This window comes from Blennius ocellaris (assembly GCF_963422515.1).
Source record: "Blennius ocellaris genome assembly, chromosome: 12".
Classification (NCBI taxonomy): domain Eukaryota; kingdom Metazoa; phylum Chordata; class Actinopteri; order Blenniiformes; family Blenniidae; genus Blennius; species Blennius ocellaris.
The window spans coordinates 11,157,132-11,173,556 of NC_137661.1; the positions used below are offsets into that span (position 1 = coordinate 11,157,132).

The following is a 16,425-nucleotide window of genomic DNA, read 5'->3' on the forward strand; positions in this document are numbered from 1 at the left end:
AAATCACTATAGTTTATCAATCTGCAAGAATAACACAAAGTGATGAATTAATGTGACTGCATCAGGGATCTTGGCCGTACTTCCTTTCCTTTGATTTTTTTTGTAGATTGTGGATAATACCAAAGTTCAATACAAAAACAATCAAACACCATTCTCCCATAGTACATTTCTTTCTTTCAGTCAGTTATTTTGGCAAGACAAACATTTGTCACACTGAGCTAGAGGTCATGGCTCATGCATGAACTCCTACGTATCTTATATCTCAGCTCCGACAAATACTATAACCTTTACTTCTCAACATCAGAGTACCAGACGCCTTTAGCCCGTGACGGTTTCCCAGGGGCTTTTAGAAGAATTGAAGATTCATCTTCTCTGTCCGCCTCAGCTGGAGTCACTCAGCTGTGCAGGTTTGTGATGTGTCAAGTTTCCTCGAAGCCAAAACTTCACATTTGAAAAAAAATATTCTGGCGCAAATTTAGTTTGCTGAAAGATTCTCAGGAGTATTTGACTGCTTGGATTCAGCAACATGACGCCTTGATCCCTTTATATTTAATGTGTGAAAACGTGTCCACTTTACAATCACCGTCTTCAATGTATAAAATATGAGGTAATAATGTTACACATGGGTGTGACTGTCTGAGAAGCCAGGATGTGTTTTGAGTGCATGCATCTGTGTTTTGTGTGCTCATTTCTTCAAGGTGGGTGTTCCTACACAGTTTTCAAAATAAAGGAATAGTTAAAGATTTTGTAGGACTTTGTTTCTGTCTGTGAATTTAACAAGAAGGTGGACGCCGGTCTCCAGGCTTTAAACAGCAGTGTGCTAAAGGTCCTGAAACAGATTGGCATAATCCCTCATGCTATTTAATGAGATTTCAAAATGCTGTACTGTGGATTTGGAAACAAGTCGACCGTCCGACCAGTTTCCAGTCTGTGTGCTCAGCTGACACAACCAGCACTGAACTCTTATTTTACAGTCACAACTGAGAGCGGAATACATCTTTCTCAGTTCAAAATCAAATAGATTTATCCCAAAATGTTTGACTATTCCTTATTGCGTACACCACAAAGCATTTTCTTTTTTTCATAAATCACAAAGTATAACATAAAATGCAACACACATGCCTTTTTAGTTTTGCAGCAGGCTTCACAAATATGTCAGTTAATAAGATGCGATAACTCAGAACATTCGAAGGAGGATGACTTAAGGAACATTAAACAACCTTCATGTGAGCTGTAGGTTCCCAAATGTGACACGAGAAAGCCCTGCCAGTGAAAGTGGCGCTGCTCCGGCTTCATTTGGGCTCAACACCAAGCAGAGTGAGAGGACACATGTATGCACACACAGCCTGGGGGTCAAACTGAGTCACATTAGGGGGTCAAATGGGAGGAGGTAGTACTGGCACATGGCCTTGTGGAAGAGTCTGCATTTTATTGAAAGCCCTGTTCATCCAGAGTGAGACGGAGAGCTCAGACAGCGCAAAACCCAATGATTGCTGCACACATACATAGATAATCATATGATTTGTTTCCCTGAAATCAGCTTTGGTGTGAATGCGACCAAACTATACACAACTACTGTGGCAAAAAAAAAAAAATTTCTAGTCCCACAAATGGGATTTCAGATCAGTCTGTATTCACAACATCCACTTGGAACTTAAGTGAACTTTTCTCTCGGTCTGATTCTCGTCTGTCTCACTCTGGAGTTCCATCGGGAGGCAAGGGCATTTACTGGCCGGGGGCGTAGGGCCAGCTGATGGAGCTGCCCGATAGCTGCATGTCTCGGATCAGCGTCTCGATAGGCGTCTTTCCCACCAGCCGCATGAAGAAGAGCTGAGAGATCAGGTTGGCCGGCACTGCGCGCAGGGCGGGGAGGCGCAGCAGCAGGCGGCCGAACCGCTGAGGCTGGTTGGGGTATTGCAACCTCTCGTACTCCGTCAGAGCGACCTGCACCTTCTCCTGCAGTGACTCCACGTGGGCCGGGTCTGTCAGGCCACACGCATCTGGAAGACAGACAAACACACAGCACGTCACGATCTGAGCTTTTTGTTCATGACTCACATTTGGTCTCTTCAGGGAGGAATTTGATGTTTCGCTCAGTGAAGTGACGACCACACACAGTTCACACATTCTGGTAGTTGAGGGTCACTAACTTCACACACATGCTTTTGGACTGTGGGAAACAGGAGCATGCATGCATAGGGAGAACATGCAAACTCCACCAAAGAACAACTCCTGTCCACGTCTCTCGCAAGACAGCAGAATAGCATCATTTAATATTTAAACTTGTAATCAGCGTAGTATTACAGCCAGACACGTTTATTGTTTTCTCATAGAGCACTTTCACCCAGAAAGACCAAACCTACCGGGAGAAAAGAGTGCAATGGCTTTGAGGCAGCTGTACTCGGCTGAGTCCACCTGCAGCCTGTTCAACTTGTCCACCTGGTCCTGGAAGGCCCTGACCTGGTCCATGAAGGACACCACACGCTCAGCTGACATGGGGGAAGAATGAAAGCCAGCAGCAGCCAGCAGAGGAGCCATGTGCAGGGGGAGAGCAGACTGAGCTGCATTCAGGATGAACAGCTCGCTCCAGCTCAGCCTCAGCAGCGCCACCTATAGAGGGGGTGATTATTATGAATAAGTCACTAAGTAGTGTACAAATGGATCAGGCATATTATAAATGTGGCTACAAGCACCTTGAAGTTAAAGCTGCCAAACACGTTTGAAGTGGTTTAATTGTCTCCTTTAGTGCAGTGACTCTTCCTGTCATTATTCCAAGTTGTTGTGGTTAGGGAGAGTTTAACAAACTGCTCGTGAACAGAGTTTAACACCATTACCCGTTATATGGTATCCTACATTCTGAATATTTTGGTTATTTCAAGCCACGTGGAACCTTTACATCTTGGAGGTTTGTTGCCTCTACTTAAAGCCGTCACGTGTGTTTTGTAAACTGAATGTCAACGAAACAAAACAATACAACGTACCAAAGCTGGATCTTTGTGAGGCTCAGAGTAAGTAAGCTATAAGATATGAGTGGCCCTAAACTCTGTTGCTCGGCCTGACAAGTATTTAAATGTACAAATGCACTTGAACTATGGCTTCAAATGACAAACAAAGTTTGCCGGACTGACTTGCTCTGAGACTGGGAGTTCAGGGAAGCATGGGATGTTCCTGGCCCACTCGATGGTGCTGAAGAGGAGACGAGCCGCCAACTCGCAGATGCTGTCGATGCCCATGACGGAGGCGCCGCTCCCAGACGCCTGTATCTGTGCCTGGTTGTACGGGGCCCCGTAACGGCTGTTGGGATACGGCTCGGCCCGCAGGAGCTGGGTGATGAGCTCCGACACGGGCTGCCCGTTGAAGTAATCCGCCCCAACGTGACCTGGACCGCCGACACCTCCCGGCAGGGAGTTGGGACTGATACCTGAGTGAGACGGAGGGATGCGTCCCCGCTGGACAGCTGCAAAGAGACAGACACCACAGAATGACACCGATGTAGTGGCTGGTTCATTTCCCTCTCAGTGATTCAGCAGACGGATGTACGATCAGGCTCCAGAGATTTCCTGGATGATTTACTGTAAAAGCGTCTGAACGATGGACTGTGCAGGAAAAGGGACTGAACGGTTCACAACCCCAAACACCTAATTTACTTGAAATGACTCAAAAGTAGTCTGCATGGTAGAGCCGAGGTTAGCTATCTCTCCTCACAGCAAGGGGGGGGGGTGCACTTGTTAAAGATTTGTCCTGGTTGTATATTAAAATACTTATTTTTAGTATCACCATGTCTCATATAAAAAATGGTATCTGCATAATTATATCTGCACTTATATTTTTAAGCTCATCAGTCGTTATTCTTGTTTGTGTTTATCAAAGGTTACAAAAAATACCAACCTTAACAAACTACCGGTACTTGTCAATTTTGATTAAATGTGCTGCTTCAAATGACCTCAGAACTGGAATGACACACTGTATGATGTCTCTTATTTAATTAATGTTATTTCAGTTGTTTTCATGCACATGGAAACTACTAGAAATGTCCTTGTATCTATGTGAGATATTTCCAGTTTAAGACACTGCTCTCTCTCTCTCTCTCTCTCTCTCTCTCTCTCTCTCTCTCTATATATATATATATATATATATATATATATATATATATATATATATATATATATATATATATATATATATATATATATATATATATATATATATATATATATATATATATATATATATATATATATATATATATATAAATGTGTGACGATGGCTCAGCGACACACCTCAGTACACCAGGAGGCACTGTTGCTAGATTTTGAGAGAGAAACCAACAACAGGGCTTCTGAAACCAAACACAAATCAAGCCACCTTTTCTCAAAATTGAATAAAAATTGAAAATACAAATAAATGAATAAAATCCATCAATATAAAGATTAAAACAAAATAGACTCCATGAGGTGTTAAACTATTAAAACCTTGAATATTTACTGAACAGCATTTAAACAAAGGCTTTGCCAACATTTGCAAATTCCAATCCTTATTATTATTATTATTATTTTTATTATTGTTATTATTATTATTATTGTTGTTGTTGTTATATTTGCACATATTCTTTCTTCCTCTGCATCCAGCAGGAGTGCAATATTCTCCCACTTTCACTCTCACTGTCATTTCAGGTGTGCAATACAACAGGGACTTGCATCACATCAGTAAGTGAAGTGAGAAAAGTCCCAAATACATGATTTATGTCCGCCTCACTGAAGGGGAAATGCTGTAGGGTCCACTGGTTCCACTGATTAGTTGTTAACTTCTGTCAATCAAACTCAAAACCAATCAGAGGAGGGACGCAGATTGTTAAACCCGCCTCTATCAGTGCGGAGGGATCTGGGTTGCCAGGTTCGCAGTTTTCCCGCACTTGAGTTGGCTTCGTTTGAAATGTTACTCTGGGTAAAATGTCATGTCAGTTGGTTATGTTTATGAAGCGCTGCTTTTCATAATATCTATGATTGAATCTTCTCATTTGGGATAAATATGTTTGAAATCGTATCAAATGGCCACAATCACACACCTGCAGAGGCCGGCTCTCATCTCAATGAAGCTCAACAGCAAACTGAAACAACATCCAGCCAGTTAATCTTACTGGGGGAAAATCACCAGGTAAACAAAGTGTTCGAGGAAGGTACTAAAAAGAATGGGAAATGAAGATGGAAACATGTAATAGTCTCTCTAAGTGGACACTAGGTGGTACACCATTTTTTGTTTCACTGCTTTAGCAGGCCCAGAATGCTTTTGTTAATCACATTTTCACATTCACATGTATGCACACAAATACGCCTGGACATGGAGGAGATGGGGGATCGAACTTGCAACCTTGAGATGGAAAGATGACTCACAGCCGCCTTTCTTATTGGCAGAGATAGCGAAGCTATTATGTCTATATTTTGATTTCCATTTGGCTTGAGATACTTAAACAATACTTAAAGTGTATGCAAATATACAAAGAGGAAATTAATTTGTGTAGCAACAAATATGGCTCTGACCAAAGACACAAGTGATATCACACACATTCACACCTATTGCAAAAGGTTATCATAAATTCATAAAATGGATGGTCACCACTCTTAGTGTGGTATTTTCTCTGTATGCACAAATGACTCATGACATTATGATGATCATTTTCACCAGTACTCCAGAGTGCCAATCTCACTGCTTCCTCAGTAAGAATATCATCCAGTGTTCTTAAGGTTCCAGATTGAATTAAGACAAGAAGGCATTTACAGGTTATACTTTATTCATTCAACTATTTGTCTTTGTTGTCGATTTTCTGATTGGGAGTTTCGGTAAATACCATCAAATTATATTACTTAAGACATTAAGTTAAAATGTGACAAACAAAAACATGATGAGAGCGTAAATGTGAGAATTTGATTGCATGTATTAGTTGTTTGCACTGTTTAGAGACTGTGAGCGACTGACTTGATGGTTGTCTCAATAAAAATGACTTAGCAAAGCAATTAGTGTCAGCATTAGGGTTTTGTAACACTATTAAAAGTGCTTAGAGTGAGGTGTCCTCTTGTCCCTCCACTTAAATGTAATTTTGTATTTTTTAATTGACTTGTTTACTGTTCTTGAGTCAGGAGAGCGGTTCGCCATCTGAAGGACTCAAATTAAAAGTGACCCCTAATGCCATCCTCAGGTAAACACACCGCTGCAGCAAACGTCTGGTTTGGATGACAGTGAATAAAATCCAGTCATGTGTGAACTCTCTCACTTGGAGCTGACGGGTTGCTGTAGTCTGAGTGGCTTAAAGGTGTAACAGATATTTCCAGGCAACCTGGAAACAAAGCAACTTGCGTCACAGCCGAGGTCGGCAGGGTTCTTTAATGACCAGGACCCTGAACACACCGTCACTCCAGTGACACTGCAGAGCAGAGCACCTGGTGACAAAGCCTAAAATTCAGGTGGGGTTATATTTTACTACGTTGTAAGGTTTTTTTGGAGCAATTTTTTTTTTTTTTTAGCAGTTTCCTTAAATACAAGAGCAACCTTGAAAGGGTTTGTGACATGGCCTGAAGCTGAAGTTGGTAGACATGCTCTACACGGTTGACATCCTATTATATAATTTATATCAAGAATCCTTCCATATTCTTGTCACATACTGTGATGTTACATATTACTGACAGTACAGACAATGACACAAAATACTTTGTGTCATACTATGCATGAGGTAAAGTGAACGAAACAAGCCTCGGGTGTTTTTTCTGTGTGTGTGTGTGTGTGTGTGTGTGTGTGTGTGTGTGTGTGTGTGTGTGTGTGTGTGTGTGTGTTTTCTTTCTTCCTGGTACATAAACTAAACATGGTTGCCTTCAGCCTTCCAAAAGCTCCACAGCTGCAGGGACTCATGCAGCCAAATGAAAACATGGTTTGGTTGACAGTATAAATATTGTGCTTGGATCACTGGCAAATGTCAGGGGATGTTTGTCTTGAAGTCGGCACTTTCTCTGTGAATCACCCATTTCTGGTATTCGTGTTTGTGTGTTGCAGCGTATCTCTTCACAGTGCATGACTCTATTTGTCGGTAGATAATGAAAAACGACACGAAGGTTTCAGACAATAACTGCATGTGTATCTTTTCCAGGAAATTGTGCTCAATAATAAGTAAAGGTATTGGTATTTTGAAGTGCTTCCTACACTTATTGTGTATTAAAAAGAAAAAGTAATGCAGCCTATTTAAACAAATCAAGAAAGAAATGTTTTGGGGGTTTTGAACATCAAATTCTACAAAATACAATATCAAGATAAACATATGATATTATATTATATTATATACATATTTAAATTTGCAGCCAAAACTCTTTAAACCTTTAAACCCACTAACATATTGATTGCATAACATATTTTCTCATATTAATATATGAATAAACAAAACAATGCTGTAAACTGTGTATTGTGCATTGTCAGATGTTACATTATGTCCACTTCTGCTGGACGTAAGGGGTGAAGCAATATTTGTTGTGTATTTTAAGCTGTGGTGTGTTTAATCTAACTTTGATATTCACAATTCTTTTGGAAGTTGCACCAAAAGTGGTAAAAATTTGCTCCTTTTCTGTTATAAACATTTGCTGACCTGCTGAGATACGTTTCTGTAAAAGCATATTATTTGAGTGCAATACTCGTGTTTTGATCCCGACAAATCAAACGGTTTGGCTCTTGAACAATTAAATAATATATATGCATATATAGTGTGATTAACTGTTTCCTGCTTAGTCACTTTAGCAGTAGTGAGACAGAATAATGTCAATAATAGTGAGGACAGACACAGTGGCACAAATGTGTGGAAATTCCATCAGTTCCAAATGACCACGCTCACGTCACCTGACCTTGTAAAGCACCTCTTAAACTGCAACTGCAAGCCATGCACAATTCACTGATGGATGAGGCTTTTATACCTTCTTTGCGCATTCCAACGCGGAAACATTTCTTTAGACGACAGTATTGGCACTGGTTGCGATGATGTTGGTCGATTTGACATTCTCGATTGGATCTGCACAAAGAAAAAAAAGAGAAGAGCAATTTAAAGAAGTGGGGCAAAATGCTGTGGTTGTTCTTGCTGGAAGCCAAAAATACTCTCAGCGCTTTAAATATTTCCAGCAAGGAAGTGAAATTAGCATTTTTATGTTTTTTTTGCCCCCCCCCACACACACACACACCTCCCTCTCATAGGTGAAGTGTCTGAGCCGGCGAGGTTGAAAAGCTATCAAGGGTGTGACCTTTGTAAATCATCAGCTCTGCATGCCCTTGTGTTGCCTTTTACAGCAGGCTGACGTCTGCCAACATATCAGAAGAAGCTCTTTTCAGTCTGGGATGTGACAAAGTGACTAAAGAGCCGCGCTCCATTCAGAGTTAAGACATTATTATGTGGAAGAAATACTGTGTTCAGCAGCTGAGAGAGGTCCTGGTAAGAGCAGAGAACTGAGTTGCAACATTATGTTCCTGCGGTGAAGAATAATGGGAATGTTGACCTTCTGAAGCAATCCATCCTCACATGACTGACCTTCAGGGCTTTCATTTCATTTCTGTTCTTTTTTTCTTTTTTCAGGTTTCTCAGGCTGGTTGTTTGAGATGTAACCAAGGTTGGGGTGTATGGTTCTGGAGAGAGAAATTGACTATTCTGCTGTCTCCTTTATCAATATCTATGGATATATAATGGTTTATAGGATGAAAAAAAAAATAGCTCTGCCTTCACAGCAACCTTGTTTATTTCGCTCGTATAAGAAATGTAAAAACATTCAGAGCAGCTCAAAACATAATCCATTCATATACTGCCCTGACCTAAGAAATTCTTAAGATGTCAGCGTTATCACAGTGGCATGTTTTTTCTTCTGGCCTGTATTCTTAGTCTGTGTGTTTTCGCTTCAGCATCATCTGACCGGTGCTCACATGAGGATTTATAATGGGTCACTGTGTAAAACTAAGGACTTAAATAGGATTTTAGATAGATTTGTGGTCTTTTATGCCGTTCTTACACGTAAAACAAACTTTAAAAGTTACCCCCCCCAAAAAATGAAAATAGTTTAGGCAGCTAGAAAAACCAATGCAAAATGTGTTTTAAATTTCCACCATTTAGCATGAAATGACACATCCGCCTCTCAACAGTTCGTACCGGCAGGAGTAGCTGAGATTTCTCCTGATGCTCCTCTTGAAGAAGCTCTTGCAGCCCTCGCAGGTGAACACGCCGTAGTGCTTCCCACTGGACTTATCGCCGCACACCACACAGTCCACCACACAAGCTTTGTCGTCATCCCCAACTTCCACGTCGCTGCTGCCAGCCTGGGGAGATCCTTCTTCCTCATCCCTCTTCAGGTAAGCTTTCTCACCAAGTCCATTCGTGTCCCCGTTGGGGTTACCCCATCCCCCGCTCACCATGGCCATATTCTCAAAGGCTGACCGCCCCAGTGAGTGGATCATACGCAGAACCAGCCTGTTCCCCAAGTCTTCCAACTCTTTTCAAAGTTTAAAAAAAAAAAAAGAAAAAAAAAGAAAAGTATCCCACGATCAAGGGCAGTGACTGTATTCAAGGCAGATTGTATTGAAAAAGTTCCAAAAGCAGACTCCAAATCAGTCCTGGCCTCATGCGGTGACCTTTCTCCCCTTTGCCGTCTGGTTGGGCTGACCTGGAGGTCCTTCCACTGCTGTTGTCCTCCCTCCTTTAATCCCCTCCCCTCTCTGTTCTTGTCTTCACCCTTGTATTTTCTGCTCTGACCCCTGATCGGTGGCTGCCGAGGGCTGAGAAAACTTCAGAGACATTGAATGGTTCAGAGTTCAGGCAGGAGAAAAGGGTGCAGCCTTTGCTCTTTTCACAGGAAACAATAAATTACACTTTGACTCCCTCTCTCCTTCTTCTTTCCTCTCACTTTTTTTCCGTCACCCCCCCTCTTGAAAGGAAAAAGAAATGCCTCACCGATCCCTCAGCACTGCGAGGAGGGACACGACAGGAACGCTCTTGAAACGAAGACGACGTGGTGATTCTCTCACTCAACACAAAACTTTCTAGCAGAAGGACAAGCAGGCACAAGGGAAATCGAACACAGCCCTCCTTCACGAGGGTTAAAGTGCCCTGCCCTCTCCTTCAACTTATAAACTAGTCCGACCAGTTCCTGTCGTGCTGAGGTGTTATCTGCTGATCTGAGGCAGTTCTAGTCTAGACTCAATCTTGACTTGTCGAGGCTGTTATAAAAGCAGAGGTGATAGTGATGACGAGAGAAAACAGGACAATTGTTTTACCCTATGAAAGCCACTTCACACATGCCAGAGGAAACAGTAACTAGGGAAACGAGATTTTCTTGGTGGTCTGGGAAGAAGTTGACATACGAGTCACTTGAGCATTTTTGTTCAAAAAGTATTCTGGTTCAGGAGCACTGTTGTATACAAAAAGAGATTCCATGCTGCATGTCAAAATGTAACTGGTTATTAAGAGGCAATAATCTCATTTTAATCCAAAAGCATTAATGTTCTCCTTCAGCGGTGGTCCTCAGGATGTCCTCCTTTTGAGTTTTTTTGTCCGTATATTAGATTTTCTTTTGCGTCCTCTGACTCATTCCAAAGTGACGAGGATCAAATGTCACCAAAAACCAAAACAAAAGGAAAGAAAAGAGTTGGATCTCTTCTGAGTCACAGTCCTGTCTCCTCTCCAAGCTTCGCAAAGTGTTGTCTCTCCTTTGGTTTTTCTTGTTTTGTCAGTGCTTGTCCATCCAGCAGTAACAACCAGAGGCCAGAACCTCTCTGCATTCCCTGTCAGCGAGTCAGGGTGTACTGTTGCACTCTTTAGTGTTCGGCCCGTCCCCGTCCTTTTCTCTCTCTCTCTCTCCCTCTCCGCCTTCCTTCTCTGTTTGGCCCCGGCAGGAATAAATTAGGCAAACAAACCACGGGAAAAACACAGTCACAGACCTTCCAGTGAAAGCCAGACGCTGCGGTGGAGAGCGAGCCCAGAGATAGCCTCGCTCCTCTCAATCCCCTCTCTGTGTCTCTGCCTCGCTCCCTCCTTTAGGGAGAGTGAGCGTGTGTCTGTGTGCTGAGGGATTTGACACTGCTATTCAAGCCCTGCTGTTGCCATGGCGCCGGATGCCTTATAAGGCCGGTGGAGTCAAAGAGCACAGAGCGGGCTGCAGCCACACATAAACACACACATGCACACATGCACACAGAAAGAATGCCCCCGCTGCCTGACTGGCTGCGTGGTCCCCCCCCCCCCCCCCCCCCCCCCCCCAACCCCCCCCTGACCCCCGGCCCTGCCTGTGAGCAAGGGGGAGTTAATCTCACACCACCGACTGACAAAGAAAGGGGGGAGCCCGGGTTTGACCCGCAGTGAGCGCATGGCACTCACACTCATGTTCTCCACTCCAATTTAATCCCAAAGACTTCCTCTGACTTTGTTGACCAGGTAATAACAGGGAGCGCCTGTTGTTGTTGTTAAGCATCGAGTCAAAAGGTAATGTGATACGGTGGTCCTTTTCACACCTGCTGCATGTACTCACAGGTCTGTGTGGAGGATGAGACAGCTCAAGTGGCCCGAGATAGGGTTCTTTTTTTTTGGTGGGGGGGGAATTGTGTGCATTTTGTAAGAGGTGGTGGTGCTTTTTTGTTTACGTTAGGTTTGTTGACTTTCAAGACAAAAAGGACCGTCGCATAAGCAGGAGCTACAGAAATGTGCATGCAATTTGTACTCACTCGAAAATATCAAATCGGTTTCTTTACTCAAAAAAAAAACTTTAAAAGCTTTAAAATGTTTTCAACAAATATAAGTGTAGAGTAATACGATGAAGGGCTTCTATTCATTTGGTTCGTTTTGCAGCAGCTGCGTCCTCAGTACATTTTTTTTTGTTCATACAGACCCTTTGCGTCCCTTTACTTTGAAAAGATTCCCAAAATCAGGCAAAGGCCTCTCTTTTACCCAGTTGGTACCTGGTTTCGTTGCGGTCGCAGGCAGCTGGTGCACACCCCAGCTAACACTGTCCAAAAGGAAGAATTCCCCCAGAGAGAGAGACAACCGGACATAATCACACCTATTTAGGACCACCTGTCATCCATCCATCTTTTCTCCATTCTCTTTCATCCAACTCTTGTCAAGGTTCTGGAGTAAATCCCAGCTGACTATGGCAGTGGCAGGGTGTGACCTGGACGGGACAGCCGTCAATCACCTGGGAGAAAACTGCCACATGCAGAAAGAAAACATGCAAAATCCATAAAGAAAAGCCCGCTTCTGGAATTGAGACCACACAGTTTGTAGCTTTTAATAGCAGCAGCTTCCACAGTGGCAGAAGTAACATAGGTGCAACACATATCTCATTACAGTGTGTGTGTGTGTGTGTGTGTGTGTGTGTGTGTGTGTGTGTGTGTGTGTGTGTGTGTGTGTGTGTGTGTGTGTGTGTGTGTGTGTGTGTGTGTGTGTGTGTGTGTGTGTGTGTGTGTGTGTGTGTGTGTTTCTGGCGCTGTGCCGCCTCACCTTTCACACAGACACTGTTTCACCTCTGGTGCACCACCATTATCACCCCCAAAGACCAGCACAGAGGACCACCAGAGGTTGAACCAATCAATCCTCTATTCCACCTTTGTGCCGTTCACACACTCACACTGGAACAAACGGCCTGTGTGAAAAGGGGTTAATGTTATCACCTTAAGCCATGAAGCTCGTAGTTGTCCCTGACACAGACGTCACGCTCAGTGGGAGGTTTTTTTTTCTCTCTTTAAGGTCAAGTCCGTCTCCTTTGTCTAATTTGTCTTTTACGTCATTGTCTTATTCATATTTCTGCTGTGTATAAAATGCACGGATTGAAAGACAAAAGGGCCCATCTTTTTATAAGCTATCATCCAATTTAGTCAAGTTGAAATTAAAGTTATTGCGGGAGTTGTGCAAAGATGATAAGTGGATGTTCTTGAAGGCAAGCTTAAAGTGAAAAGTATAGATATGTGTTATAAAGCAAAATGTGACATTCGTCATATAAATTGTATCTGCAATAAATTGCATACTTTTAAACAATTAGGTTTGTGTAGTCAGGTATTGAGGTGGGAAACCAATGAGTGGAGGCCTCTTTCTGCAAAACCTGCAAGTCGCAGTTGGTGTTTATTTAATTTACCTCATTAACTGCCTACAACTCAGTATTTTTTTAAATCTTGATTATAATACACGTTTACATGAGTAGAAGCAGGAATTTCATCATCCCATTATTGATCTTTCATTTCTTGTGATCAAGTTGGTACAACCTTTAAAGTTGAGAATATCAGCGCTTTAGCCAGCATAACCTCGGAAACGACTTCATTCTTCGCGAGAATAAAAAGCCATATGATACCATACTAATATATATGGACATATACTAGATATATGAAACATATAGAAGATATCAATTAGAAATAATGTGTAAAAGTACATTGTACAGGTAGCAGTTTTGTGGACGAGTTGTTCAAGAATCTGTTGGCTGAGACTCTCGGTTGAAATAATAATGGAATTGTCCGTCTATCGTCTTGGCTCCCGCAGAATTCCTGGCCTGCTTTCTCTGGCATACCGACTGCATTGTCATGTGAAGGTCTCCCTGAAAAGGGGGAGGACAAAACAAACAATTACAGACTCTACCCAAGGTTTCTAATAATGCCCTGAATGAAAAATAAAAGCCCCCACCAAGTAGGTACTGTATTCGCTACTGCTTCAAAAGATGCCTGTTTAAAGAAGCTCTCTGCATGTCAAGTGTGAATTCATCACATGGTTTCCACAGGAATTCCCCCTGAATGGCAGGGCAGACAGCATATATGTTGTCTCTGTGGTCTTCAAAGAACAAAGCTTCTCTCATCAGATTTGCAAAGTAAGAGCAATGAGATAACATTTTAATTGGGGGTGAGGGAGGGATGACAGTATATTTACAATTTTTCTGCCATTTTGGCTTCTTTCTCTGTTTTGTAAATGTTTGCATTTGGTAACTTTAACCTCCATCTCTCACAGCGAGACTCCTCATGCATGGATAACCCTTGTGTGTGGTTAAGAGGTTATCAGGGAGCTTGTTAAGCTGAAGTAAGTTGAATTAGTGCTTTCCTTTAAGCCTCTGAAGTCAGACCTCTGTGTCAGTATTATTATATAGATCTGTTCATACAACACACTTAAAGAGCTTCACTTATCATGTATATGATGTTCACATGTTGTTTTGGAACATTCAGTCATGGCATAAAGAACAGTTGGTCTTTTAGAACCACAGAATCTTCATCTCTGCTTCTATGGGGCAGCTTTTCATAAGTATTGTCGACTTTGTGACTCTATAGAATCTGATGTTTGCTCTCGGGATATGAACTGTGGTTCAATTTTGCTAAATGCAGCTTCATTTAATGACAAAATATACTTCAAATTCTACTAAGTGCTCATGGACAATGCAACCTATGATTATTCCAAATTATTGTTGTAAAAAATGTAAAACAAAATAAATAACCATCAATTTAATGATTAAAGTTGACAGAATTCTTCTATTAAACATTTTTTTTTCACCACATGATGAAAAGCACACGTGAGTTTTGCATACAATTATGTTAGATTGTCTGTGGACACAGGGATCTCCAGTTCTCATGCCATGTAACAATTAAGACTCTTTTGTATAACACCTTTATGGATTAATCTCATGAAAAATCCTTTTTATGTTATATTTGATAACGGACAGTGCACAATAATTAACCTTTTTTTGAATGTCAATGAGCCATGCTGAAAGAGCTGCTCATACACACTTCGTCTCCAAAAAAAACAAGTTCACAGATTGGAAGAAAAAAAAAAAGATTATAGCAGTGATACCAACTGCTCAAATTATACAGTGTGATTAACGTGTAGTGAACTGCAGTGTGGATGAAGAACAGGTCAGATCATTGACCTTTCTGTCGTTATGTGTTTTTCTTGGCGTGCAGAGTGTGAATCGGAAGCCGGAACACTTGTCATTATTGCAGCTGCATTGTTTCCCTCTGTGCGTGTATACGTGCCGCAGCAGGTTTACGAGCCGAACTATGTCTTTGAATGTCAGAGGCAGTGCGTGTGCAGCGTTGCCCTTCTGCATAAGTGCAGCACATGGACCTCACGTATCTGAGTGTGTGTGTGTGTTTGCTCTTTGAACTACTGGTCATGAATGCAGCTGCTCTCAGTGTGAAGTCTGCTGTGGCGAAGTCTGTGCATTCTCAACACAGTCAGGAGTCATCAGAGTGAAGCACACGAACATTACCTGAACACCATGAAGACATGAAAATACCTCTGAGTAGCTCAGTACTTCCTCGTGTTTTCTACCACAGGTACTCTGGATTTCTCCTGCAGTCAGTGTGTGTTGGGCTGCTCCACCTCTGTGTTGGTCCCATGATGTACAGGATTCTAGGACAACTCATCTACGGACAACTTGTCCACTAAACTGCAACCCCGGACAACTGAGAGAAAACAAATCCTGTACAATGTACTTTTCCATATTGATATTTTATATATGTTTCATATATCTAGTATATGTTCATATCATGGCATCATATGGATTTTTATTCTCGCAAAGATGCCCACCCACATTCCAGCTCTCTATTGACTCTATCAGTCATCATGTTTATCATGTAACGTCACTACTGTAGCAGCCCCCAAGCTCATTAAGATGTCAGATGGCTCACTTACGTGATGCACCTGAACGCATCACTCAAAGGGTTCAGCTATGAAGCAATGTGATCCTGTTCTGACATCCAGACTCTACAATGTCTTGACACCGTTATAAAGATATATTAGTCCTGAGCATGCCACAAATTCTCCATTTGTAACCCAGCAGTTGTTTTTAAAACCAGTGTTTAAAGTTGGTACTATCTTTACTAGCATAATCATTTTGTTACGCGTGCTGCGTTTGAGTCGCATGTAAGCTGCTGGTCCAATAGGAGAGCAAACATCCAAGATGGCGGCGACCGCGATAGATCTTATGGTAGTTCAGAAGAGGAAAACATGACAAAAACCTTTAATAAGCCAACAAAATATGCATTATGGCACTGTTATCAATAATGATGAAAAAGCATGTAACGTCGCCGCTGTATGAGTTCATTAAATTGTCATAAAACAGGCTTGCGACACGTTAACGAGCACCTGAACGCATCACTCACCGCCGTCATCTACGAAGCGGCGTTTTAACATCACGGCTTATTATTGCGTCAAATATACTGATATATCTTATGTATTTGTGTCAAATACACTTAATAATCCTCCCAAATGTGTCAAATATACTTTTAAATCCAATCCTTCAACTCAATAATGCTTGAAAAAAAACTGGTGTGGACGAGTTGTCCGTCTTCAAGTTATCCGAGCACCGATGTCCAGGAGGTACCCTGCCTTCACCTTCAGCCAAAGTCAAGCGGCTCCAGTTTCCCCCGTAACCCTTTATTGGATAAAAGTACTAT

The 16,425-nt window shown here is 42.1% G+C and overlaps 1 protein-coding gene across 1 annotated transcript; it reads right to left on the minus strand.

The window, feature by feature from the left end:
* Positions 1–58: 58 nt before the first annotated feature.
* LOC308137401 (nuclear receptor subfamily 2 group F member 6-like) lies at positions 59–10,799 on the minus strand. Its single transcript, XM_080506074.1, has 5 exons — positions 9,161–10,799; positions 7,947–8,041; positions 3,129–3,457; positions 2,364–2,610; positions 59–2,000 (listed from the first exon to the last, which is right to left on the minus strand). The coding sequence occupies exons 1-5, from the start codon at positions 9,463–9,465 to the stop codon at positions 1,726–1,728; spliced, it is 1,251 nt and encodes a 416-aa protein (XP_080362200.1). The 5' UTR covers positions 9,466–10,799; the 3' UTR covers positions 59–1,725.
* Positions 10,800–16,425: the final 5,626 nt, after the last annotated feature.